We start from the raw sequence: 27,031 nt of genomic DNA, 5'->3' as shown, positions 1-27,031 counted from the left end.
CGATTCGCGGACCAAATTGCAATGCCATCTCTGCCAATCAGTAGCCAAAATTTCAGCGCTGACGCCAACACCCTATGACCAAGTTGGAATTACGTAGTGCCGCCAACAAGGATTCCCCATGCCTTCCACCAAAGGTTAGTTGAATCTCCTTGGCAACCTTCTCATGTCTTGCTATTTCGATTTTACTCTTGTCTGTCACCATCTCATGCTTACCCCGCAACAATGCCACTGTCAGGTGCTAAACATGGGACTTAATTTTGATGGTGATTTTTAGCTTAGGGTTAAAATCGTAAAACCTGGCATCTGATGTACCGTCACTCTGCAAGTAAATGGTGTCGTGAGTGCTAACCTCTCCAACGGCATATTTATTGAGCCATTCAATATATTTACATGAAATTTATCCAGACTGGCGAATGTAGCAACCATCCCAAACGCTCTGTAAATTTCGGCACCTCGCCAATACAAGACTCACTGAGTACTTTCCTGTTCTATGTTCCCAGGAAGAACGATTAACATCGGTATGACATGACGGATTTGTGTTCACTCGCAGCAGAGTAGCATGAACCTCCAAGTAGCAAAATTAATGCCATTGCACAAAATGCTCAGAAGGAAAGAACACTGCATTCTGTAAATAAGGATTTTTGTGGCAGCATATAAAATCTAGCCAATTATTGTGATAACTCATAAAAAACTCATAAACCCGACTAACTTGCAAAAATTAGGGTTTTGCGCCCCGAGCAGCACACTAGACCCCTTGGTCGAAACTATGCTTAGCCAAACTAGGCAATTAAATCCGCCACAGCGCACTGGAAGTGTGACCACACCCTAGCTTTCCAGCCCCACTTCCTATCAATCAGGTCTCTCTAAATCCGCCACACTCTCGCTAGAATAGTATCCATGACCATGCTTGGACGGCCCTCTTTTAATCAACCAATCAGGTCGCATTAAACCCGCCACGCGCACTAAAAGGGTAGCCACGCCCATGCTTGGCAAACCCCCTACTTTCATTGGCCAATTAGGTTGCTCCAAACCCTCCGAAGCCTTAAAAGAGGTTGCCATACTAAGTTGGCTTCCCAAAACCCGCGCCAACATGCCAATCGGCATGCCAAACATGCCAAGCAGCATCCAAACGCGCATGCCAGACACACATGTCAATCGGCATGCCAAACATGCCAAGCAGCATGCCATATACGCTAATTAGGGTTTCGGTATGCTAAACCATAATTTAGACAAAGTTGACAGGCACCGACAGAAGGTAGCCATAATGAATGGCTATCCTTCCTCAAGAGATGCAATCTCAGCCATCCAAGTTCGTCACCGAGCTCATAGACTTGTGGCAACTTTCAGGCGACCAGCCGCCTAAAATTAATGGCCATGGCTACGCCAGGCTCCACATGCACCACCGTGCCACTGGCATGCACGAGCCATGCCGCATTGCCACTGACGTGCACCAAAAACGCCACTGCGCCATCTTCAGGCGCCAACACAAGGTAGACACAATCAACGGCTACCCTTATTTCATAAGATACGATCTCAGCCATCGAAGTTCTCCTCCAAGCCGGCGAGCTTGTGGCAAGTTTTAGGCAACCAGCCAAGACGAGCCTAATAACATCACATGCTATTTACCTGCGGCAAGCCACTCAATTTCAACTTGCCACACGTAGCAAAGTGCTACATGTTTTCCACAAAAACACTCGAGACATCAAAACATGTCACAAACTGGGGGATACTCATCAGGGTATTGGTCTGGCGGTTTACAGCGTGCGGCGTGCAATACGCCCGTTACAAGAAAGTGTCATAAAGCGGGGCGGTTAGTAATGGAAAGAAGTAATGGTGCAACGTATCCTTCATTATGTAAACGTCAATTTCAAGCGTTATCCGTTACACCTTCTTCCACCACTCAATCATTTCCACTTCCTACAAGAACATGGTAGGTTTTGTTGCGACTTGTGTAAATAGGTCTCACCTATTTCCACCAAAATCATGTTTTGGCCAGGAGAACAATACAACATCTAGAAATCATCTGATAGCTTTTCATTCAGCTAGCCAGTCAACATTCTGATACAAGTCACGAAACACCTACACTTCTGGAATCAACTATTCTGGTCTCAACACTTACTTCGTTTCCCTCCCTAAGACCAACCCTTATCCTTCACTTTGTGACCGAAGCAAGCCTTGAACGACCATTTCTTGGTTTAGGCCAGGATTGTACATATTGATCACTCAAATCAAAAGTACTCCCGCGCATTACATTGTTTAGGATTTAGACTAGTTTCTCTCCCACACACACGAAATTACCAAAATCGGCAGAAACGGTTTTCACCCATAAACAACTGAGTGGGTGCTTCATCCAGTGTTATACAGATTTTACGGCTAAAAAATTATGCATCAATAATTTTTGAATTTAAATCGTGAAGATTGATATTTAATAACTAAGAAAAATACATAACATATACTCCTGTAATAGAAAATTCCCAAAGGAAAAGGGCTCTTGGATATGCGCTGGATCAACTCCATATATGGTAGGTTATTAGTTCTTTGGCTAACCAATCTAGTGGATTCTTAAATCCATTTTTGTAGTTATCCAACGGATGGGATTCCTAATTTCCCATCCAAGAGGGCTAGAGTTGCACTTTCTCTTGAAATAATTAGAGAGCGATATGTACCAATGAGTCGTAGTGTAAAACGTGGTACAACACGACACACGAAGACACGAGTTTCACATGTTATATGCCGTGTTGCGTTCAATGATTTAAACGTGTTGTATCGTGTTGTATCATCATGTGCTTTACTAGTCAAAAGCTAGGCACAATATTGACCACGAACACAAAACATGAACAAGCGTGTTGTAGTGATGTGCCGTGTCGGTACACATGCAACAATTTGAAATCACTTAATAATATCGAACATCATCACGAGAATCTAAATAAACAACATATTATTTGAAATTATTTTGGAAATTATCTCAGGTAAACAACTAGCACGTTGAATCAGTACAAATAAATATCCCATCATTATCATGTAAAGAAAATGATTCATTAAACAATAAAAATTTATCAACAGCCTTATATATATTAATAAAAAACATAGGCAAGCCCGATTAGTGAATTCTGAACCAGTCCAACTTAAAAGTTGAAGAAACTTGGCATACCCATTAACAAAGCATAATTTTTTTTTAAAATATTCAGCTAAAAAAGCTTTATACATTTAAAATATGACATTTCACCAGACTGAACAAAACCTTATACAGCAATAGAAAACATCTCATAAATGTACGTCCAAAAATATAACTTTATAAACAAAGTGCACATTTCAAGCATCTAGTGAGTGGTACAAAAAGTATTTGTAAGCTTTCATGGTTTCCCAAGATATAGGTTAACGACATTATAACTACGATACTAAAATTAAGCTGTAGTTTTTTTTTTCTGCTGCTTGAGGAGGACGGTTTAAACCTGAATCGAAGAAAAAGAAAAAATACAAAAAGAAAAAGCACTTGGAAGTGCTACAAAAAGCTGAGGAGATAGCTCCAACAGCAAAAACAAAAGAAAAAACTACAAAGCAAAACTGCTGACAAGCTAAACCAAATGTCTAACAAGCAAAAATAAAAGTACAACACTCTATAAACACTGCAAAGTTAATTCTTCTGCATCATTTATTATTTACCGAAATACTTTGATCATGTGTCGTGCTTTGCGCATACTCTGCTTTTAAACGTGTTGTGTCATGTTATACTGTGCTTTGGACCGTGTTGTATAGTGTCGCGCGCTTATTCGTGTTGCCTGTAATGCTGTGGCAGTGCGCATATTAGTCTGGCACATCATAACACAATAAGCTAATGTGATATGATCGTGTTGTGCCAAATCATATATTGTATCGTGCTTGGATTTTAGCGTGTTGTGCCGTGGCATAGACGTGATGACACGGCCCACTTCACAGCTCTACTAATGAGTAGTACATTATAAGGCATATTCCCATATGCACATGTCAAATAGCTGATTTTTCTACTTTAGCACCCACTATGGGTATGCCAAAGTGCCAAAACATATATGCATGTGCCAGGAATAGCAGTTAGGCATACACGACGGAGTCTCTAATGAACGATAGAGTTTCCATCACTAGATGATCCCAATATCGCTCGTTGGTCATTATAGCGCTAGCGATAGTCAAGTTGTCGCTCGCTGGTCTGATTATCGCTCATCAGTTCCTCATACAACGGCTAAAATTTTCTCAATTTCGATTACCAATATTTATTACTGAGGAAGATGAATGTATATGCAGAAAATTTTTTTCTTTTCCTGAGACTTTATTCGCATATGGATTTAGTCTCCAAATATTTTGAGAAGGGATTTTGGGGAAATTTCAAGAACAAACAATGAACCCCAACAATCGTGATGTTTTAGGGTTGAGTCACCTTTTCATTGTAATCAATAAGGAAGTTATTAGGTATGTTGTTTTACTTCAGCAAGAAGGTCCAAACATGAGTGATGGTGAAACCATGATGAAACTTCAACAAAGGTGTCGTGCGTAATATCGTCGCATCTATGAAAACGAATTTGGAAGTTGTTTCGAAATTTTAAGAGGGTTGCCCAAATATAATCCAATATTTATATTTGGATTATAAACAGATGTACCCCTATATTTACATCCGACTTAAAAATGTACCCCCGTTTTTTTCCCATTTACAAATATAGGCTTGTTGGATGTTTTCCATCCAAATACGTTAGAAAAGTCAATTTCTCGGTCGTGCAGTCAATTTATCCTTGACCGAGATGAGAAAATGAAGTACAAGATTACACTTATACCCTCCCATGGAATTGTAACCATTGATTAGAAATTAAAGATTGAATCTCACCCTTTCGTCTATACCTAATACAGTACCATCTTTCTTCTTCATTCTTATTCTGTTCTTCAGTTCCTCTCCGAGCAGCAAAACCTTCGGTCTTTTTCTTCAATTCCTCCTCGAGAAGAAACACACAAACATATGCAATCGTTGTTACAAATACAACAACCACCACCACGGCAACACCTTATTTCTATTTTTGTTTTTCTCCTCAATCCCAAGCACTCATGTACTAATTCGTTGCCCTAATTTGAAATTTTTGTTTGTATAGACTTATTTGATGATGGGTTTTCATACTTATGTGCTATTATGATGCTAAGAATGTTTAATTTGGTGAATTGATCTTTAAATTTCTGCTGTTGTTCGATTTTCTGCAACCCTAATAATTAAATGGATTCATGTTTTCATTTATTTGGTATATTTTCTCTTAATCGATGATACTGGATTCATTTTTCCCCGGGGATTTATATTTAGCTGATTGATATTGGATTCATAATTTAACTATTTTGGTTTCACAGTTCTACTTTGCCCTGTTCGAGTGATATTGGGTTTACTTTTGCATTGATATTAGATTTCATTTCTTACTGTTATGGTTATACTGACGAGATGGATTTATATTTGTTTGATTGTTTTGATTTGAGATTTCTTAAAATAGAATCTTTTTAATTTATATATAGTCCAAAAACTCCAAAGAATAATGCTTCTCTGGTTCATTTTGGTAATAGAAACTAGTGCTCTAGCTGGAGTTTTGATACTTCGATTATATATTTGTATCAACATATGGCCTCCATAGCTGCAAAGAAAACAAGTGTTGCATAGTTGAGTGTGAAGTTTTTTTGGGATTTTGGTGCGGTTAAAATGTTGATATGTCGATGTTTTGTAGTGCGGAGTGGCTTCACACGGACTCAAAAAGAACAATTGTAGGAGTGGATATGGACCTTGAGAAACTTGAATGGAGCTTAAGGAATAATGTTGATTCAAATGGGTTCTGTAAGTCTTATGTTTGTGAATATATGTTGATATTCTTCTTTAGCAGTAATTTGAGTGAAAAGTAGACTTATACTACATCAGTCACATTCTTAAATTCTCCAATCTCTCTTTTGAAGTGGGTTGGGTGTCGTTTAGACTATTTGTTGATTGCATTTCATGCTATTTAATAGTAGTCGACATACCTGTGTGATTTTTATTTGACTCTCCCCAGTTAGTTATACACTTACATTTTAGTTGTTGAAAATAAAAATCTTTGAATTTTTATCTTGTATGTGGCACTGTAACTCCTGCTTGGGTGGAAGTCCATATATAAGACTGCAATGTTTTGACCAATGCAAGGCATAATAACACCTTTATGAACACAGGAACAAAGGTAGTCCAATACATAATAACACCTTTATGTCTATATTGACATAAATTGTGCACTGTTTACACCTAATTGGTAGTGAACTGAACCATCTATAATTTACATATACGGTATAACTAAATTTCTTTGTTCCATGAATAGGTTAACCACTCTCATGCTCTAGAGATAAATGGACTTGCATCTAATGACTAAAAATGCCAGTTAATGTTCTACATGTAGAGCTTTACCAATAAGGCTTCAACTAGGGATGTAATGAAACTTAAGGATGCTAGGCTGGAGGATATGCTCCACCGTAGGCTGGAGGATGTTCTTAATTGGTTGAAATAACTTTAATAGATTGCTGTAAGATTATTCATTCGATTGTAATTATTCCATTGATCCTGAAAATAAAATGTTGTTTCATAATGCATAAAGGATGAATCAGCTGAGTGATCAAGTTACATTTTGGCATGGGGTACAAATCCAATTAGTTGAGAATAAGGTTGCATCTGTGAGACTCCCACGAACCTGGTGCTTTTGTTTTCCTTATTTTCATAATGCAATCTTTCCTGGAGTTTAAGAGGAGATATAGTTTTATTTTTCGACAAATAATCTGCTGAAGTTTGCAGGTTCTTGTTCTTGTTGTGTATGTAATATTGGTGCTACCTCAGGAGCTACCATCTCCACGCTGGTTGCTTCTGTAGAAGTTCAGGGTAAAGCAACATTATAAAAATACAAGGAAATAGCCATTGCAAGACTAAGCAAATTGAGAGGTTGGTCGTCTGGTGGTAAAGTATCTCAGATACATTTGTACAGGTAATGCAAGATATTTTACCTTGTTTGTGTGTTAGGGAATGTTCAAGAGATGTTACTGTTTGGCTAGATCCTATGCAAATTGTAAGTGTCAGGAAAGATGGCAAACACAAGGATAATTGTATAGTAATTTGTATTTTTTTTTATGTTTGATGACCAGATTACAGTTGTGACTTTGAACATGAATAAAATCGAATATACCATGGAATATATATGGATCATAAATTTGAGTATTTGTGAATGTGTTTTGATTGGAGTAACGAAACTGGGTGAAATTTGGTCAATAATGTTTGCATAACAATAACATTTTTTTTTTCCTTTAACCACTGCGACATGCAGCTAATTCTGTTCTAGAGATGTGGGACCACCTTTGGGGTGCCACGTGACAATGTAGATATGAGTGTACATAACACACGCTTTACCAGGGACTGATCTGAATTAACAGTTGAATCGGCAATTTGAAGTAGTTGAATAGGTTGCCTGTGAACTCAGTGATTTAAAGGACTGAAAAGTCTTTTTAAGTGGACTTAACTGCTGACATGGAGGTTAACTTTCCGTTAGCCGTTTTTTCAAAAAAAACGGTCAAAACAGGAGTACATTTGTAAATGTGAAAAAAGCGGGGGTACATCTGTATGCGCCCAAAAAAACAGGGGTACATCTGTATTTCACCCTTTATATTTTAATATCTTAATATCTTAATTGTCCACTTAAGTCTAAATATTAAATTTTAATATTTGTCTTACTTTAGTTTAAACTAAAATGTAACTCTAATTAAAATACGACTGAATTAAGAATATAATTAAGCTTAATTTTCAACAACACGAATAAAATTTTCAAATTCATTAAACATCGAATTAATCATTAATAGTCATTTTAAAAGACATAAAATTAGAAAATAATAATTAGAAATATAGACTTTAAAAATAAAAAGTCGGGACAATATTCTCCATCTAATTTAATCTTCTTCGCTATTTCACAAAACTTACATCAATGAGTTTCCTTCGTTTATCTTGTTTTTTAGCTTCAAATTTATTTTTCCTTGATTTTCCTTGGCTTGAATTTTTCTTTGCCTTTTCTTAGTTGCGGTTTTGACTTGGTTAATATTTAAAATTTGAAAACTTCTTTGGTTCTTACCTATTTGTTTATAACTATTACATATCTTCTTAACAACACTTTCAAGCACTACTCCAGAAAAACCAAGTTGTGTTTTCCAATCAAGTTGGGTTTGAAATTGTGTCATTTGGAAAAAAATTGGAAAAATAAATTAGATTGAGAAAGAAAGAAAGAAATAGAGAAAATTTTGTGTAGAAAAGTTTTGGTGTAATTTTTTATTTGAAAATTACCTATTTATAGACGACAAAAATTTAGTCGTTGGCTCTAAACAATTCATCGAGCGATCGCTAACTATATTATCTATATCGTTCGTAGAAACTCCGTCACTCAGTGATTTTCTCATAACGGTGCAACTCGGATGTCATGCCATCTGATATGTTAACCAGATTCTTTTTGTCATGTGCATATGAATAAGCGTAACTGGTTAATAAATGATTTTGATCCTCGAACCTCTGCTAAATACCAAAACAAGTAGGGCTCGTTTTTGTCTAGACAAGAAAACATGTGAAAAACGTTTGAACAATACGTGGTGAGTAAGAATTCGATGAACTATTGGAATGATGTCAAATGTCAATCCACCCGGCACTGGAGTCATCAATCCGCACAGCTGGATTGGCTCCACTGGCTCTTACATCATACACTGACCTCTTTAATCCTTGCTCGATGAAGAATATTAGTTGAGGAGCGCTCTTAGTTGAGTTTTAGAGGGTCGAACACTCGACCTCACTGACCCTAATAGGAGTCCTATCACTCTCAAAAATAGAAGTTTTAGGGTCAGTCAGCAGTAGGAGTGAAGGTTGTTTTCCTGAAAAGGAAAAAAATAATCGAACCTTTCAAAGGCTATTCACAAAATAAATAATTTTAATTAGCAGTCCTATATTACTTCTAAGCTTCTTTTTTTGTACTTGAATTGCAACCATGAAAATAAATATTAACTATCAATGAAGTGTATATTTTTTGTTTCTTAGTTATCAACCACAAAAAATAAATATTATCGTTTCTCACATGTACTTTTACTTGGTGGTAACTCATTCTCTAACATACCCATCACGGAAAATTCCAAATCTTGGGAACTTTAATAGTGATTTTGATTTTTTTTGTTTTGTAGAAAACGAATGTGAACGCACTGCACAATGATTCCCCATTTACCCGAGTATGAACGTTGATCTATGGCTTCTAAGATTAAACCGAGCCATTTTTCACATGACAAAATGATATGGATTGACTTGACCCAAGAGTTCACTATTTAAGTGATCTGGGTTGACTTAGAGACACAAGCTTTGGAGTAAAAATAAGTTTAGTGTGGTGTCTGTAAATAGTGCAAGAATTCTTGCGTCGATAAAAAAAAGTCTTGGCATTGACGAATTTCGGATATCATTGTCCAATGATTTTATCACTGTCATCATAGTTTTTTTTTCCTTTTTTTCTCTAGCTAGTGATCAACCACGAAATATTTTTATTTTTATTAGATCATTTAAGACCCTCTCAAGCCTGTGCGTTTTTGTAGAGCATTGATGACACTCTGAATTGAGATTTCTATCATGTCTGACGCACTTACTTAATGGAGTGATATCATTTGCAATCGCAAGCATTGAATTTACTAGCTAGGTCAATGCACTGGGGAGTGAATGTCTTTCCAGATCGCAGAAGAAAAGCAAAACACTCGGGAACCAAATCTTCCAAGACACTAACAGGTAAAATAATAATAATATTACAGTTGTATTTTTCTTCTCTTCACATGCTTAATCTACCTTTTCATACTTCAGTTGCCACCAATAAAATTTAACGACCAATGACAAAACTTCAGTCCGGCAAACAGTTTGAGATAACTCATGCCCTACTACTATGATGAATTATGTTTTTGTTACTTTGTACCAACCACACCAAAAATTCTTTCGTTTCTCACATGTACTTTTAACTGTTAGTGGCACACAATTGTCTGGAATCCCAATACCATACCCCCCTTATCCTATGATGAGAAAATTCCAAATGATGGATCCACAACCTTTCGAAAAATTTCTTCTTTTTTTATTTTTATTTTTTTTATTTTTTTGTATGTGAACGCATATGATTCACCATCTACCCTAGTATAAACAATAATGTAAGGAGGCTATGATTAAACTGGAGCCATATTTGACACGACAAAAATGATATGGATTGACGCAAGAGCTGACTATGGTGTAATGATCATCTACATAGTTTGAGAGACATTTTTGGCGTGTATGGATAAGTTTGGTATATTCCTGTTGGCAAACGAAGTATTTACAAGAAGTAAGCGAGAGTAGAGAAAAAAAATAATCAGAATTAACAAAAAAAAATGTGATTAAGAGATCGTCAATATCTCAGTTAAAAATGAATCAGTCAAAATGTGGACGAGTTCCTAGTTTGATGATATTAATTCAAGAGATGAATAAGGGCTTTTAGCATCACTAATAACCTGTCACTACACTAGGTTTATCTTCAAAAGTCCGTTTCTTTGCCTGAAGGCCAATTTGAAGGCCAATTTGCAAGTTTTTATAAGCCCTTTTTTTATAATACGTAGAAAATAGTAAATTTTAAATGACAAATTGGGCATCATCATCAGAAGATGTCGTCCCAATTAATACCGGATTTAAAATATCAGTCTAAAATCACCGATTTCTTTTCACATGTTGTGATCTCAAGTCGCACGAGTAGGGAGTTTACCTGTTCTGTTTAGTCACATGATGCAAGAGTTACCTGTTCTGCTTATCCAGACATGCTCAGACGGGCTACTCATACAATCATAAATATACGACCAAAAACCCGTCACATTTTTTTAGCAAAAGGATAAAAAGTGTTGGAATGTTTACTGCTTGGACAGTGGAAACACTTGTGAAATAAACAAACTAGGAATAGTACTCCAGCAGTCCAGCTTGACTATGGATGGATAATAGATTCTCAAACTTGAAAATCCCCGTACAGACTTGTTTATAGAAAGCAAAAATCTTAACAACTTCCAAGATGTAGAACTTTTTACTCCAGATGTCTGTTCGGCGCAAGTAAGAATCTCAAGTCTTGGATGACGAAATTAAGTATCCCCTTAGCCAAACAGGATCTCCCCGTTGCAAAAATCTAATCCACACCTGGGATGCTTGAGCCGCTGTGCCCATGAAAAAAGTAAATAGTAATGGAACTTTTGGCAAAGTTTATTCCCGTGATATGAGCTTGGTGGCATTTAAGAATAGTTAATCAATCAATCAAATAGTAAGAGCTAAGGTAGATGCATGTTGATAAGACACTATCAACGAATGATCATAGATAATTAAACCATAATAATCATATGCATGTTTAAAATTACATAAAAAATGATTAGATAATCCATATATTCTAAATTACTGGTTCTAACCAAAAAAAGGAAAAAAAAGAGGTGCCGGACACAAATTTTATTTTGAATAAAATCTTAATTTGAGTAAATTCTTTAATTCCATCAAACTGTACTGTGTAGTAATATTTTCGGTTCAAATTAACTATGTACCGTCTCGATCTAGTTGGCATTAAACAACCATGAAACAGTCATGATACAAAAACATTATGGATTAATTTCCTGGCATGTTACAGCCAGGATCCAAATTTATTTTATTTACTGACTAGATCCATTCTCATATTTTTTTAAGTCCACTATATTTTAAAATCAATATATCAAGAAAATTTTGGGGCCATTTATTTGTTTGGTAAGTAAAGATGGTCACACCACCACCCCCTAATCATCTACATTGTCTTGAATCTCTGTACTATATAAGATGTAATGAAGTCGTGCTAACTACTTGCGAACTGCAACCCACCTCTAGCTAGACTGGACTAGATCACAGAAAGAAATAAGAGATAGAGAGAATTTGAGTTAGCGGTAGAGACACAGAACAGAATTATATCAAGCTCTTGTGAACTCCATTGCAAGAGCTAGCTCAACAATATTCTCATCTTGCTCTGTTTCAGTTTCTGCCACGCTCTCATTTAACTAAATTCTCGATTTAGTAAGTTTTAGTTTTAAGAAACTAAGATCTAGCTTTTCTTCTTATCCTGTCTCTGCAATTATTCATTACATTTAATGGTGTGGGTCTTCATATGAAGTAGTTAATTAGCCACAGACTACTGATCAAAATTCTTCTATTGCTTTTATTGAACCCCCACAGAGCCAATATAATAAGAGACAAGAGGGTTGAAGCTTTAGAGATATGGGGTCTTTGATGGAATGGGTTCCATTGGCGACCAGTTTCATCCAAGAAAGAGTTCATGGGATCAAGAAATCAGACATAATTGATGGAATTGCAAATATTTGGGATTTGTTTAGAATCTCATTTATAGCTCCAATCCTGAGAGTATTTGTTGTTATATGTTTGATAATGTCAGTAATGTTGTTCATTGAAAGAGTATATATGAGTGCTGTGATTCTTTATGTAAAAATATTTGGTCTGAAACCACAAAAGAGATACAAGTTTGAAGAGATTGAAGATGATATTGAGAAAGGAAGTTCTCATTATCCTATGGTTCTTGTTCAGATCCCCATGTACAATGAAAAAGAGGTAACTCAATTAATTAACACCTTCTTCTTCTTCTTCTTGGAATTCTTTTTTGTAATCTTTTCCTCCTCCTCCTCAGATTCTCCTTTTTGATTACTTTCTATCTGTAGAATGAAAAGTTTCAGCTTTTGTGTTCTCTATCATGCATGACAGGGTAGACACCCCCACTAGAAAAAGCTCAGAGAACTAGACCATGTCCATGTGAATGGAAGAGTAATAATTTATTTACTTTATCAATTGGGTCAACTGCATTGCTACTTGCTCCACCAATTTAAGTAATTATTGTTTATGAGTATGTTGACAAATTTGCATACGGTTTGATGAATTCTTTTTTAGTTAATTCTGTCGGTAAAAAAACTAAAAGGATGGATGGTGACCAATCATATGACATGATTTATGTGGTGCTGGTGTTTTGATTGGTTATTGTTTTGTTTTTACAGGTGTATAAGCTGTCAATTGGAGCTGCATGTGGGCTTTCATGGCCATCTGATAGAATTATAATTCAAGTTCTTGATGATTCTACTGACCCAATGATCAAGGTGAACACAATTTCATTTCTTGAATCCAACCCACATAACTCAAAATTTTGTACAAATTTGATTAGGTATCATTTTTTATATCCTCCCTCCGTTTCAAGCAAAAAAAAAAAAAAAAAAGTGATACTTTCAGTTTCTTAATTTGACAAAAATAAAAACTTGAAAATAATCATTAAAGTAGTTTAAGTTTTTTCTATTTTCAAACATGTTGTCAACTGAAAAGAAAGTATTATAAGTTTTTTCTATTTTCAAACATGTTATCAATTTAGTTCAGAATCGTGTTGTCAATGTAGCTCAGAAATAGTGACCACAAAGAAGAGATAAAAGTTGATTGGAAATGCAGAAGTTGAAATTTTAAACACGTTGTCAACGGTTATTCAGTTTTTTTTTCTACTGTCTCTAATCTTTACTGTTGGTTGGCTTTAGGACTTGGTAGAATTAGAATGTCAAAGATGGGCATGCAAGGGAGTGAATATTAAGTACGAAATCAGACACAACAGAAATGGGTACAAGGCAGGAGCACTTAAAGAAGGCCTGAAACATCACTACGTTGAGATGTGTGATTTAGTCGCAATCTTCGATGCCGATTTTACTCCGGAACCCGATTACCTCTACAAGACTGTTCCTTATTTTATACATAACCCTGAGATCGGTCTGGTTCAAGCCCGCTGGAAATTTGGTAAGCATTCCAATTTTTCATTATTTAATTTCTTAATTAATTAGTTTTTATTTTGATAATATATTTCAAGGGTCAAGAACCAAGATAATGTATTAAAAAAAAAAAACCAAGTGATGCGCAATGATCGTGCACAGCGCGCCATCAGCACGGTCAGTGTCGGGCTGTCACCATCGTTTACCCCAAATTTCTTATCAGTCAACCCATGCCGTTTGGTTTGCAAAAGCAGACAAAGTTGTAGGCCATACAATTTATCTTCCGGGCCTTATTGGCCTTATGTTGTGCAGTGAACGCTGATGAGTGTATAATGACAAGAATTCAAGAAATGTCATTGAATTACCATTTCAAAGTGGAGCAAGAAGTTGGTTCATCCACCTATGCTTTCTTTGGTTTCAATGGAACTGCTGGGGTGTGGAGAATTAAGGCTCTTTACAGTGCCGGTGGATGGAAAGATCGAACAACCGTCGAAGACATGGATCTTGCCGTCCGTGCCAGTTTGAAGGGTTGGAAATTCGTCTATGTTGGTGATGTTCAGGTAATTTAAGGCAAATGACATTTTGTTACTGATTGAACCTCTAAATCAGATTCGAGTCTAACATTTTGTTTTTCCTTCAATTTGAAGGTAAAAAATGAATTGCCGAGTACTTTTAAAGCATTTCGATTTCAACAACATAGATGGTCCTGTGGACCTGCAAATTTGTTCAGAAAAATGGCTATGGAGATCATCAGAAATGAGGTACATTGTAATCTAGTTCTTTCGTTCAGTAATAGTTCACAATTGAGAGAAATTTGCGTATTCCAGTGAAGTTTGTTACCATTTCGTAATTGACAAACTTAGTGTTACTGAATGCAGACTGTGAACCTGTGGAAGAAAGTTCATACCATTTACAGTTTCTTCTTTGTGCGAAAGATTGTCTGCCATATCGTTACCTTCGTCTTTTACTGCATTGTTATTCCGACATCCGCTTTGGTTCCTGAAGTCTACATTCCTAAATGGGGCTTGGTGTACATTCCTTCAATCATAACCCTGCTTAACGCAATCGAAACACCAAGGTAGAAACTTCCCAATCATCGATCGGTCAGCTCCATTTGTCACCCCATGTTATTACAAGAAATTAATGTGTTGAAAATCTGCAGGTCCTTCTACCTGGTGATTAACTGGGTCGTTTTTGAAAATGTCATGTCTATGCATCGAACAAAAGGTACATTTATCGGTCTGTTTGAGGCAGGGAGAGTAAACGAATGGGTTGTCACTGAAAAATTAGGAGATGCTCTTCTCAAATCCAAAGATAACAACAGCGTTAAGCCAGCAGTCAAACTATCGCAGATACCTTTACTAGCAAGAATCAGAGAAAGGTATGTAAAACATTTCCTCTAACCCAAATAATAGAATTTATAAAAGTGTCGCTAGTCCTTATGAATGTTGTTTGATTGACTTGATACAGAGTCTATGCAATGGAACTATGCGTCGGAGCTTACATCTTCTTTTGCGCATGCTATGATGTCGCATTTGGGAAGTATTGGTACTTCATATACTTATTCGCCCAAGCCATTGCGTTCTTTGTTACGGGTCTAGGTTATGTAGGAACTCGCATTCCTAACTCCTGGGATTAAGGAATCGTTAGCAGGATATGAAGTCTCCCCTGTAACGACACTGATATCAGTACTAATTATAAACTCATCTGAGAATTAGTGGTAAAAAGTTTTGTAATGGCAGTGCATTTGAATAGTTGGTTTTAGATACAATGTAGCAATAACAACACCCAAATTTGTAAATATTTCATTTTATGATTAAATCAAATATCGCTCATTCTTTTTTTGAAACATACTGATGTCTTTAGTTATTGCCTTGACTTTTACTTTTCTGTTTTCTTGTTTTTGCTTTGGTCGAGTCCTTGCCATAAAGACTGTCGGAGATACTAGATCATGGAAGCCAACTAGCCATCTCCTACAGTCCCACAAGGATCTTGGCCTCAAAGGAGCTGGATAAGGCCTTATATGAAGACTCACCAAAATGGGAACAATATTCGGCTACGGGACGGTCTTTTGAGTCACCTTAAGATTTAATTTTAGATTACACAACAAATTTCAGGTCTAAAGATAAATATTGGGTGACAATATAATACTTCCTTAGTCCCAAATTAATTAAGCTATTTATAATTTGCACAATATTGTTAAGGCAGGGAGAAAATAAGAGTATGTTTAAGTATTTTTTTACAATTATACTCTTATAGATAATAACTAGTAAAACTTAGAAATCATTTATCTCTTAAACTATACCAAGGTTTTTCGTAAATGTTAACACCATTAAAAAGCATTTTAAAACACCTACGTAACGAATATAAACATGGATATCAAATTATACAAATTTCTTATGGTAACAATAATCAATTAAAAGGGTAGCTTAAGAATACCCCCTTGATTAGTGAGATAGTTCAATTATTTGTGGCACAAAATTTAAAACCAAATATCTCTATTAATTTGGGACGGAAGGAGTAGTATCAGGTTAAACAATAGAATCTGGACTGCTAATATAGCACTTCTTTTCTTTTTTTTTGGTCGACGGTTATCACAGATTCATCCATAAAAAATAAAAGTACGGTACAAGAACACGAAACCCTATAAACTCACGTTTCTTTAATAGTAGTAATTTGTATTACCTTTGTCGAAGCCACTAGGCTGAGGATCTTTCATCCGGCAAACCTTCAATTTTCTCCGACATCCCAGTCTATGAATTTTGTTTCTAAGCTGATGAGTATGAGATAATCTATTAGTTCGGTGTCCGTACCTTTACTCTGTTTTTTTAAATAGTTCTCTATATCGAAATAAACTGATTTATAGGAAAACAAACATGTAAAACTTACCAGTATTTTGTGTTTCATACATGATTTATTTTAGAAGATCCTAATCCCTAGAGAAAAGCATATCACAGGTAGCCTTCTAGATATAACAAAATCAGAAATTTTAGACTATGGTAACTTTTTTTTTAGATAAGAATTTCTTTTATTAAGAACTAATATGGTTCAGGCACAGAGTACCTTGACGATAAACTTACAATCCATGGAAAGAAGTTAGAGCTGTCAACGGAGCAAGCTAGAGTCAACTCGGCCCTAGCTTGACAAGCCATGGACGGGTTAGGGTCAGTCCTAGTATTGTTCATGTAAAAGCCAAAAACCCCAATCCTAACCCTAGACGGGTTGGCTTGTCAAATGGGGTGGCTGAAACGTAAAATCACTTAAACGTATAAAAAACTCAGTGGGCAGAGGGATTCGAACTCATCCCACCTTGGTTCATATTTGAAAACTATAACCACTCTTTCATTTCGTGGTTCTTGATTACTTTTGCTTGTTATTTTATATATAATGGTATATTTATGTTGGTCAATCCTTTACAAAACGCTAAGAAAGCACCCACTACTCCGTAACCCTAAATCAAATGAAATTTGGATCGTATTAAGAATATATGAAGTTTGATTTCTAGTACAAAACCCTAAAATCATCCTAATATTCCTAAATTAGTAACTTAAAATTCTTAAATTAGTAATTCATAGGAAATTGACGGGTTGGTGGGTAACCCGCTGGTTGACCTTATTGCCCGACTTGTTTTTACTAGGGTTAGATATGACAACCCTAACCCGGCTTGTTTAGACAACAGGCCAAGCCGAGCCGGGTTGAAACAAGCCAAGCTAGGTCCAACCCGCGGGTCGGGTTAGAAATTGACAGCTCTAGGAGAAGTCATTATACTCTTCCACATAAAATTTATCTAATATAACTTTCCTAGAGATGGCATCAGCAATGTGGTTACCATCTCTTCCGATAAAAGAAATTTTAAAATGTTTAAACGAAGAAAGAACAACTTGAATATCTCTTATAAACTTATTATTTTCCCATCTGACTTGAATGGAATCAGTGGTTACTGAATTAACTACTTCTTCTGCATCTGCAATTAGGTGAAAGTTGTCGACTTTCAAAATTGATAACCATCTTAGTGCTACCATCATATCCATACATTCTCCACCTTCAGCATCTATTACTCCAGCTGCATATGTGCCTTTGATCCCAACACGTTGTCCTGCAGAAGTATAAAGCACCATGCCAGTGCCAACTACATTAGTAATGTTATCAAAGGATGCATCCACATGAACCTTAAACAGGAAATTTTCATTCTGTATGACAATTGACTTTTGTACGGGAAAAACTTCAGGCATGTTTAAAGACATGTTAAAATTATGCAAGTGGTAATTAATTCTAGAAGCAGTAGAAAGAGGGTTGAGAGTTTTATCCTGGAATCCTTCTTTCCAAATAATCCAACAGCCAACCATGAGAGAGTTCCTCCAGCCATTTTGATCAGTAGCACTAGCATTCTGTAGATTATTAAACCAACATAGAATCCACTCCATAACTGAATTGCAGATGGCTCTAACTTGATCTATATCAATATTTACCAGTCTCCAAACAGCTCTAGCATGAGTACAAATGATTAGCAGGTGGTATAGAGACTCCTCTTCATTATTGCAGATGCTGCATTGAGTGTCCAAGCTGCTGTTATGGATGGACAGTCTGAGTTTAGTAGGTACAATCCCCTTGAGAGACTTCCAGATGAAAAACTTGATTATGTGTGGGAGCTTCATTTTCCATAAGGATTTTGAAGTACTTTTAGGAACATTGTTGAGAGCAGCTTGACTGTTGACTCTATTTTCCATCAGTTTATTATAATCACTCTTCACAGTAAAGGTGCCATCCTTTGTTGGTCTCCATTTGATAACATCATTCTCATAAGGAGTAATAATCATATTCTTGATTTTGTTTACTAGTTTAGTAGAAAGAGGAGTTGCAGCAAAGGCACATTCCATCCAGCTGTATCAGGAATTATAAGTTCACTTACCAAAGAATAAGAGAGATGTGTTGGACAAAGTGGAGATGGTTTAGTATCCAGACCAAAGATCCAATTATCATACCATATTCTTGTGACCTTGCCATTGTTGATCTCCATACAATAGTTTTCTTGAATAATGGCTAAACCAGTTCCAATCCCTCTCCAAACCCAAGAAGAATTATGTATCTTTTTATCAATGTGAAGGAATTCTTCATCCGTGAAGTATTTTGGTTTGATAACTTGACCAACCAGACTGTCTTGCTTAGTACAGATTCTCCAAGAAAGTTTAGTAAGAAGAGCATGATTTAGCATTTCAAGGTCTCTAAAAGCTAGACCTCCTAAACCCTTTGGTGAATGCATAGATTTTTCCACCCAATGAATTTAGTGCTTTTAATATCTTTGTATCCCCACCAAAATTTTCTTTGTTGAGTATCAAGTTTCTTGATTAATTTCTTTGGCATCTTGAAAATACTCATCTGGTACATGGGAACTGAATTAAGAACAGATTTGACCATAGTAGTTCTACCTGCCTGACATAAGTTGATTCCCTTCTAGTTAGATAGTCTTCTTCCAAAAGCGTTGGAGATCATTAAGAGAGAAAGATGACCAAAAAGATTTCAAAAATTTTGATCATAGGTTTCATTGTTTGATTTTGATAAGAAGAAGAGAGGAAGAAATCGGTGAATTGACGTTGGTTTTGAATTTCGAATTTTGAATTAATTTGATTTTAGGTAAAATAAATATCTAATGGGTAAATTTTACTTTTAACACACATTTGGTCTCCCCATATCCACATTATGTTATTAGAGTCCTATGAAGCCCCCAAACCAAAAAAGAATTCATCCCCAATAATAAAATTCTATCATGGGGAAATTTGACTTTTAATCCACGTTTGGTCTTCCCCTATCCATATCTAGGATATTAGAATCCTATGAAATGTCCAAACCAAAAATAAAAATCAGCCCCAATAATAGAGTTATATCCCCTATCCACATTATGTTATTAGAATCCTATGAAGCCCCCAAACCAAAAAAGAATTCAGCCCCAATAATAGAATTCTATCATGGGAAAATTTGACTTTTAACACACATTTGGTCTTCCTCTATCCATATCTAGGATATTAAAATCCTATGAAACGCCCAAACCAAAAATAAAAATCAGCCCCAATAATAGAGTTATATCACTAGGCTCCAAATTGGGCTTGCAATACTGGGAAATTAGTCGATAGAAGGTGAGCAATAGACCACCCATGACAATGGCCGCCTCGGGCCCTGTTTTTCCGAACTTGTACTTTGACAACATTCAAAACTATGGACCTTGATATGCTTGGGCTGCCTTTTTGGTATATTAATAGGACCCCCGGATCTCACCGGCCCTTAACATCTGTGGGTTGTTTCAGACCAATACGGTTTCTCGTATTTAGCAATCAATAAGCGTAGAAATTTGGAAAGATGTTGCTTCTTTTTTTTAGTATTTAAGAGAAACATCTAGCTTAATTAATTTACATCAAATTACGTTCGCTCTAAAAAAACCTTTATATTCTTCTAAGCCATCTCTCGTCGTCATCTTCGCTTGAGCACTTCTAAGCCATCTATCATCATCGTCTTCGCTTGAGCAATGGCGTCAACTATATTTTCGAGCTGTTCTTCATCAACATCAACAGCTCGTCTTCCCAAGTTCGATACAATCCGAAGAAGTGGTTCTGTTCGTCTAAGACCACCACCAGCTTTTCTTTCTTTCAAACCTCCAAATCCTGCTGGCTTTGGTGCCTCCTCGATCAGCATGCAGCGTCGAAGTTCTAATTATAGTATTACTGCTGTGGCGATGTCAATGAGTACTAGATTTCCTAGAGTGAAACTTAACGGAAAGGCGGTGGCAGAGGAAATCATAGATGAAATCACCGATGAAGTAATGGAGATGAGGGATGCAATTGGCGTCACACCAAAGTTAACTGTTATTGTAGTTGGGGATAAGAATCACTCGCCGGATCTTCTTGCGAACAAGTTGAAGGCTTGTGAAGCAGCAGGGATCGAAACCGATGTAGTTCGTCTGCAAGATGATTCCTCAGAAGAAGAAGTTGTTGATTATATTTCGCGATTCAACGAGGAACCCTCTGTTCATGGTATACACATTCAGCTGCCACTACCTCGTCATATGGATAAAGCGAAAATCTTGAATGCTGTTCGAGTTGAGAAAGATGTTGACGGATTCAGTTCACTAAAAACACGAGATCAAGAGCTTAAATTTCCTTCCGTAATTCCATGTACAGCCAAAGCATGCATGGAATTGTTGTATAGATGTGACCTTCGTATAAAGGGGAAATCAGTAGTTGTTATTGGTAATGGAACTGATACTGACATCGTTGCACCTCCTGCCGCATATTTACTACGGAGGCACGGTGCCAAGATCACTGTTGTGCACCGTGGAACAGAGAACCTCAAGGAGATCGTTGGCCAAGCAGATATCCTTATCTCCGCTGCAGAAAGAGCTTATCTGGTGAGGGCTCGCTGGATTAAGCCAAGAGCAATTGTCATTGACACCGGCAATAACATGATGAAAAGTCATCTAGGGTCCTATCAATTTGTTGGGGACGTTTGCTACGAAGTGCCTTATGAGTGGGCTTCAGTTATAGCTCCAGTACCAGGAGGAGTGGAATCCATGACCACCGCGATGCTTCTCTCAAACACGCTTCTCATGGCTAAGAGGGCTCTTAAGTTTGAATGACCTGCCTGGGACATATATATTTTCTGCAATTACGCCATCTTTTTCTTTCGGTTTTAAATTCTTTTGTATTTTGTGGGATGAGATTTATTATTAATAAAATTCTTTATAGGGATTTTAATAGTTTACGGTGTGATTCCTCTACTGTTTTATTCACTTCTCTCTTTTAAGCTTAATACCTACCTACTGCGACTGCATCTTTTGACTCATCAAATTATTTCCTGTTCGTGTATGATTTTAAACATTGAGTTCAATCAATCTTTATCACGTATTCAGTGTTTTAGTTGAGAAGCACAACAGTGACACACGATATATTGATCAACTAACCTATTTTGAGGCATACTTATTTATTATCCCATCTAGGGTGGTTTTATAAGGGGTGTCTGAAGGTAGTGCAATAACCTATATATCCTTAAACAATCTAATTACTAGATTTTCCTTATCCTCAAAAACCTAAAATCAAAAATCAAAGTAACCTTTAAACTTAAACATCTTGGAACCCAATTCAATCAATCAAACAATCAATCAATCAAAGGAAACGCAAATCGAAGTGAGCGATGTTGGAGTGCGAAATCCAAATCTCAGTTGCTCTTAGATGTATTTTAGAATGCATTTGTAACAAACCCATCTTGTTTTTGATTGATTTTATTTTGTTTGATCGATAAAATATGATTTCAAAGATGAAATTAGGGTTTCAAGAAGATCAGTTCCGCTGATCTTGGAATATCAATTTGAGCCGAACCTAGTCTATGATTTAGAGAAACACTATGTTCAGCTAATGCGATTTTGCTAGATTTTGTTCGAATCAACCGAACCTAAATTCGTTAGTTATAAAGTGAAGTTCGGCTGATAACTTGTCATCCGAAACTCTGTTATTTGAAAATACACCTAGGTTCGGCTAGCAACGATTTTTTTTCGAAACAGCCGAACCTAAATTCGTGAGTTACAGAGTGAAGTTCGGCTGAAAACTTGTCAGCAGAACTGTTCATCTGGCCTGTAGATCTGGGTTTTAAAAATTCAATTTTTTGACCGATTCACTTATAAAAAGGACATTAAACCTCGTATAGAAGTCTACCTCTGATTTGAATCACACATTTTGGTCACTTCTAATCACTAAAATCTCAAAACCCAAGTGTTTTTCACTTCTTCTTCTTCCTCTCAAAAATTCCAACTCTCTCACATAAATTTGATTTCTCTACTAATTTAACACTAATAATTTAATTTTTAATCAATACTTAAAATTCCTAACTAATCAAATCTAATCATAATTATTGTCACTAATTATGTAAGGGTAGTTATGCCATTATCAAAAAAATGGATAAGGAGTGATGTTGTTTTTTATCTAATGACCCTATTTTAGCATTATTTAGTATGCCTCAAAAAAATCCAATATGCCTCAAAACAGGTTTCTTGATCAAAACATGCTATATTGGAGGCACGGGATATAAGAGCATACAAAAAGAAGTTGCAAGTTGATAGAAGCATTTGCACTGTTTGGATACGTTGTGGTCAAAAAGGTAAAAGTTCCATTGCCGGGATTTGAACCCGGGTCGCCTGGGTGAAAGCCAGGTATCCTAACCGGGCTGGACTACAATGGATTGTTGAAAGTTTTAAGAAATCTACAACTTTGTCAAAACAGATTTCTAACATATACAATGATCCGCTTACATATTCCATCATGAACATAGATCTACTTCTGTTAAGCTAATGCTGAGATAATCAACATGTGGTAAGTTCCTGCTAAGATCCCCTATATTATTTCTTTAAATCCAAAGAAACAAAAACAATACTAAGAACTAAGGATACTCACATTTCCTTTAGTTTTTGTTTTACTGACAAGATCCATCCTGCTCGCTCTAAAATCCAAAAATGAAAATCGCATGTTTAGCTAGGAGCCAACTGTTTGTAAAAAGTTACATGGCTAGCTATGGGAGCTCAGTAGTTTCTTCCGGTAATCAAGAGAAATCTGAGAAAAAATTACGAACAACTTTCACAGCTAATTTAAAACTACGTCACTGAAAAGTTTTGAGAAAAAAATTATTGGAATTTCTCTCAATTGTGTATAGAAACCTTACACTGAAAGAAAGAAACACTTCAACAAGCACGTGAGAGCTCAACTAGTAAGAACAAACATCAAACAGACCAAGTACATTTTTTTATATCGAACCACTCAGGCATCAACCCCCATGTTCGAAAAACCAGCTTATGATAAAGATTCTTCAACCAATAATGAAGTACTAAGATGCAAACGAAGATTAATTGAGAAATTTGTCCTACATTACTACTACTACTAGTTGATTATTAGCAAGTGCAGTGGGAAAAGTTTGTGCATGAGACAGAATTATACTGTTAATTACAACCAGCTCAGTTTTTTGCACGCTACTGTTTGTCTCACTATCTTTTTGATATCTTTCTCTGTTTGGATCTCGGTAACTAAGAGAATTCTATGTAGTGGTTTTGGTTTATGTAAGTGTAAGAAGTGAGAAATCCAGTGGGTTTCTTTTCCTTTCACTTCTTTGAGTGAAATGGATTGGTTTCCATTGCCAACAGAGTTTGTTACAGAAACAGTGGTACTATATTTCACGAAAGATGATGCGGTTCGAGTACTTGGAGTGACATGGGGTTTTGTAAGAAGTTCAGTGTTAGCTCCATTTCTGAATATATGTGTTCATGTGTGTTTAGCAATGTCTATAATGGTATTCATTGAAAGAGTATACGTAGGTTTTGTAATTCTTTTCGTGAAGTTGTTTGGATGGAAACCGGAAAAGCGATATAGATTTGAAGCGATTCAAGTTGATGTAGAGAAGGGCAACTCGAATTATCCTATGGTTCTTGTTCAAATTCCAATGTACAATGAAAAAGAGGTTAATATTCTTCTGTCTCTGCCTATCTAGCTCCTTGAAATTGTACATGGCCTTATGGTTAGTTTAATGTTCGCAGGTGTATAAGCTCTCAGTTGGAGCTGCATGTGGTCTTTCATGGCCATCGGATCGACTCATAATTCAAGTTCTTGACGATTCTACTGATCCAATCATCAAGGTCTTTCTCCATCTCACATTTTTTTCAGTGTTTTCTAAACAACTCAATCAAAAAGTTACTGAGTAATATTTACTGGATATTTTTGTATAGGATTTGGTGCAAATAGAATGTCAAAAATGGGCAAACAAAGGAGTTAACATCAAGTATGAAATTAGAGATAATCGAAATGGGTATAAAGCCGGGAATCTAAAACAGGGTCTGAAACACAGCTATGTCCAAGAGTGTGACTTTGTTGCAATCTTTGACGCAGATTTTCAACCCGATCCCGATTTCCTTGATAAAACAGTACCTTATTTTGTGCACAACCCTGAAATCGGTCTAGTTCAAGCTCGATGGGAATTTGGTAACTAGCTTAATAACCCGTAACTAGTGCATGCCATTTATTCATCCATAAAATTGACTTAAACTGACTCGGATGTAAATTCGTCCAGTGAATGCGAACGAGAATATGCTGACCAGATTCCAGGAGATGTCGTTCAATTACCATTTCAGAGTTGAGCAAGAAGTTGGTTCCGCTACTTATGCTTTCTTCGGGTTCAATGGTACTGCTGGTGTTTGGAGAATGTCTGCTCTTAATGAAGCTGGCGGATGGAATGACCGGACAACAGTTGAGGACATGGATCTTGCTATTCGCGCTAGTCTCAAGGGATGGAAATTCGTCTATGTTGGTCATATCAAGGTACAGAACTAACCACTATGCCCTGCCGCAGCATTTTAGTCTGCTCACAACTAAATCATCCATTTTTGTAAAAAATTGAAGGTGAAAAATGAATTGCCAAGTACTTTCAAGGCATTCCGGTTCCAACAACATCGATGGTCGTGTGGACCTGCCAATCTATTCAAGAAAATGGCAATGGAGATCATTAGAAATGAGGTAATCAAAATTTCAACTCTGACTGTTGTAACTCTTAGTTTTAAATGTTGTGGTAAAGAATATTTATTTCCTGAATGCAGAAGGTTAACCTATGGAAGAGGCTTTATATAATCTATAGCTTCTTCTTTGTAGGGAAGATTGTCGGACATCTTAACACCTTCTTCTTTTACTGTGTCATAATTCCTGCAACCGTCTTCGTTCCTGAAGTCGAAGTTCCAAAATGGGGCTTAGTTTATATACCTTCTATCATTTCAATCCTCAATGCAATTGAAACACCAAGGTACATACGCATACATAATCAGTTGGTTGAGCTCAAGTTGCCATTCTCTTTTAACACCTTGCTTGAGCCCTTACAAGTTTTCGTATTCCAATATTTGAATCTTTGCAGGTCATTCTACTTGGTTTTTAATTGGATTTTCTTCCAAAATGTCATGTCAATGCATCGAACCAAAGCTACATTTATCGGTTTACTGGATGCCGGGAGAGTAAATGAATGGGTTGTTACTGAAAAATTAGGAGATGCTTTACTCAAATCCAAAAATTCTAACAAACAAGCTGTTACTAAGGATCCATCAAACAAATCTCGAATGACAAGATTCAGAGAAAGGTAATATACGAAACAAATTCTTTCGTCAAATGCAATGTTAATTGCCCATGTCTACTTACTAACTCTCTTCTTCTTGAATGAATATAAATAGAATCTATCCGTTGGAGCTTTGGGTCGGATTGTATATCTTGGTATGTGCATCTTATGATCTTGCATTTGGGAAGTACTGGTACTTCCATTACTTATTCGCTCAAGCTATCGCGTTCTTCGTTGCGGGTTTTGGTTATATTGGCAGCCAAATACCAAATTAAGCTATCAATTTTTTGTAATGTATTTAGTTAGTACCATATATATTTGTATATATACTAGGACTATTTGTATTTAGCTAGGATTCATTAATTAGTCCATGTTATATAAGATTGTCGATTCTGGATATGATTTTTTGATGTATCTACAAACTTGTGCATTGTATAAGCTTAAATAGGCCAGTTCACAGAAATTCGGAGATTGCAAAAGGCTGGTTGAGTAAAATCACAACCGAAATTCGCATATTTCTGCAGAAAATTGCAGGCTTACTTACCCTTTACGGGCATAACTGCAGAGATTTTCCCAATATACAATCGGCCGGAACTCGAATCTTTGACCTTAAGTTTGACCCTGACCAACTAGAGAAAATAAGTTTCATTAAAGAAGGGTTTACATAGGCTATTCCTAGAAAGTTTAACACTCTTTATTTATACAAACTCTTTTCTTGTTAGGGCTTTACAAACCTTCTTGAAAACCCTATTTTCTTCTTCTTCCTCCTCCTCCTCCTCTCATGCGAGATGAAGTTCAAGAAGAAGAAAGAGGCAATTGCGACAATTTCATGCTTTCCTGAAGAGATTCTCGAAGAATTTTTTTTAAGGCTACCAAGGAGGTCTCTTATGCGATTTAAGAGCGTAAGTAAGTATGTGTGTACCTTTATTGGTAACCCTAGTTTCCAAGATATGCATCACGAGCTTAGCAACATAAAAAACAACACTAGTATTTTGTATTGTGAATCTACACGCAACAAATTACAAGTCAGTATCATCTCTATTGCCATTGTCAACATCATCAACAACTAACTGTGAATTTATTAATC

General features: G+C 36.3%; 3 protein-coding genes, 1 long non-coding RNA gene and 1 other non-coding gene across 7 annotated transcripts; 4 read left to right on the top strand and 1 right to left on the bottom strand.

Annotated features, from left to right (window-relative positions):
* The first annotated feature begins 4,982 nt into the window (after positions 1–4,982).
* LOC113321636 lies at positions 4,983–6,849 on the top strand. Of its 2 annotated transcripts, none has more exons than XR_003346814.1 (3): positions 4,983–5,069; positions 5,724–5,830; positions 6,806–6,849. It is a non-coding gene; the product is annotated as an uncharacterized LOC113321636 (long non-coding RNA). The 2 variants fall into 2 exon arrangements; XR_003346813.1 differs by lacking the exon at positions 6,806–6,849 and adding an exon at positions 6,417–6,557.
* A 5,051-nt stretch (positions 6,850–11,900) lies between these two features.
* Positions 11,901–15,676, top strand: LOC113322904 (glucomannan 4-beta-mannosyltransferase 9-like). 2 transcript variants are annotated; one of them, XM_026571088.1, is made up of 9 exons: positions 11,901–12,094; positions 12,254–12,643; positions 13,081–13,179; positions 13,603–13,855; positions 14,140–14,387; positions 14,475–14,588; positions 14,706–14,905; positions 14,990–15,208; positions 15,298–15,676. In XM_026571088.1, exons 2-9 carry the CDS (start codon positions 12,296–12,298, stop codon positions 15,464–15,466), a joined length of 1,650 nt encoding a protein of 549 aa, XP_026426873.1. In that variant the 5' UTR covers positions 11,901–12,094; positions 12,254–12,295; the 3' UTR covers positions 15,467–15,676. The 2 variants fall into 2 exon arrangements, with proteins under 2 accessions (XP_026426873.1, XP_026426872.1); XM_026571087.1 differs by having other exon boundaries at positions 11,901–12,643.
* Positions 15,677–20,344: 4,668 nt separating this feature from the next.
* LOC113324052 (bifunctional protein FolD 4, chloroplastic-like) lies at positions 20,345–21,451 on the top strand. The gene has a single exon (XM_026572390.1). It carries the CDS (start codon positions 20,345–20,347, stop codon positions 21,449–21,451), a length of 1,107 nt encoding a protein of 368 aa, XP_026428175.1.
* Positions 21,452–22,972: 1,521 nt separating this feature from the next.
* TRNAE-UUC lies at positions 22,973–23,046 on the bottom strand. Its single transcript has one exon. It is a non-coding gene; the product is annotated as a tRNA-Glu (tRNA).
* Positions 23,047–24,054: 1,008 nt separating this feature from the next.
* Positions 24,055–26,219, top strand: LOC113323200 (glucomannan 4-beta-mannosyltransferase 9-like). The gene is made up of 8 exons (XM_026571476.1): positions 24,055–24,312; positions 24,389–24,487; positions 24,578–24,830; positions 24,919–25,166; positions 25,248–25,361; positions 25,442–25,641; positions 25,750–25,968; positions 26,060–26,219. The coding sequence occupies exons 1-8, from the start codon at positions 24,133–24,135 to the stop codon at positions 26,217–26,219; spliced, it is 1,473 nt and encodes a 490-aa protein (XP_026427261.1). The 5' UTR covers positions 24,055–24,132.
* The last annotated feature ends 812 nt before the right edge of the window (positions 26,220–27,031 follow it).

Source organism: Papaver somniferum, chromosome 11 (assembly GCF_003573695.1).
Source record: "Papaver somniferum cultivar HN1 chromosome 11, ASM357369v1, whole genome shotgun sequence".
Lineage (NCBI taxonomy): Eukaryota > Viridiplantae > Streptophyta > Magnoliopsida > Ranunculales > Papaveraceae > Papaver > Papaver somniferum.
The sequence above is the reverse complement of the archived record's forward strand: the minus strand, read 5'-3'. Positions and strand labels throughout refer to the sequence as shown.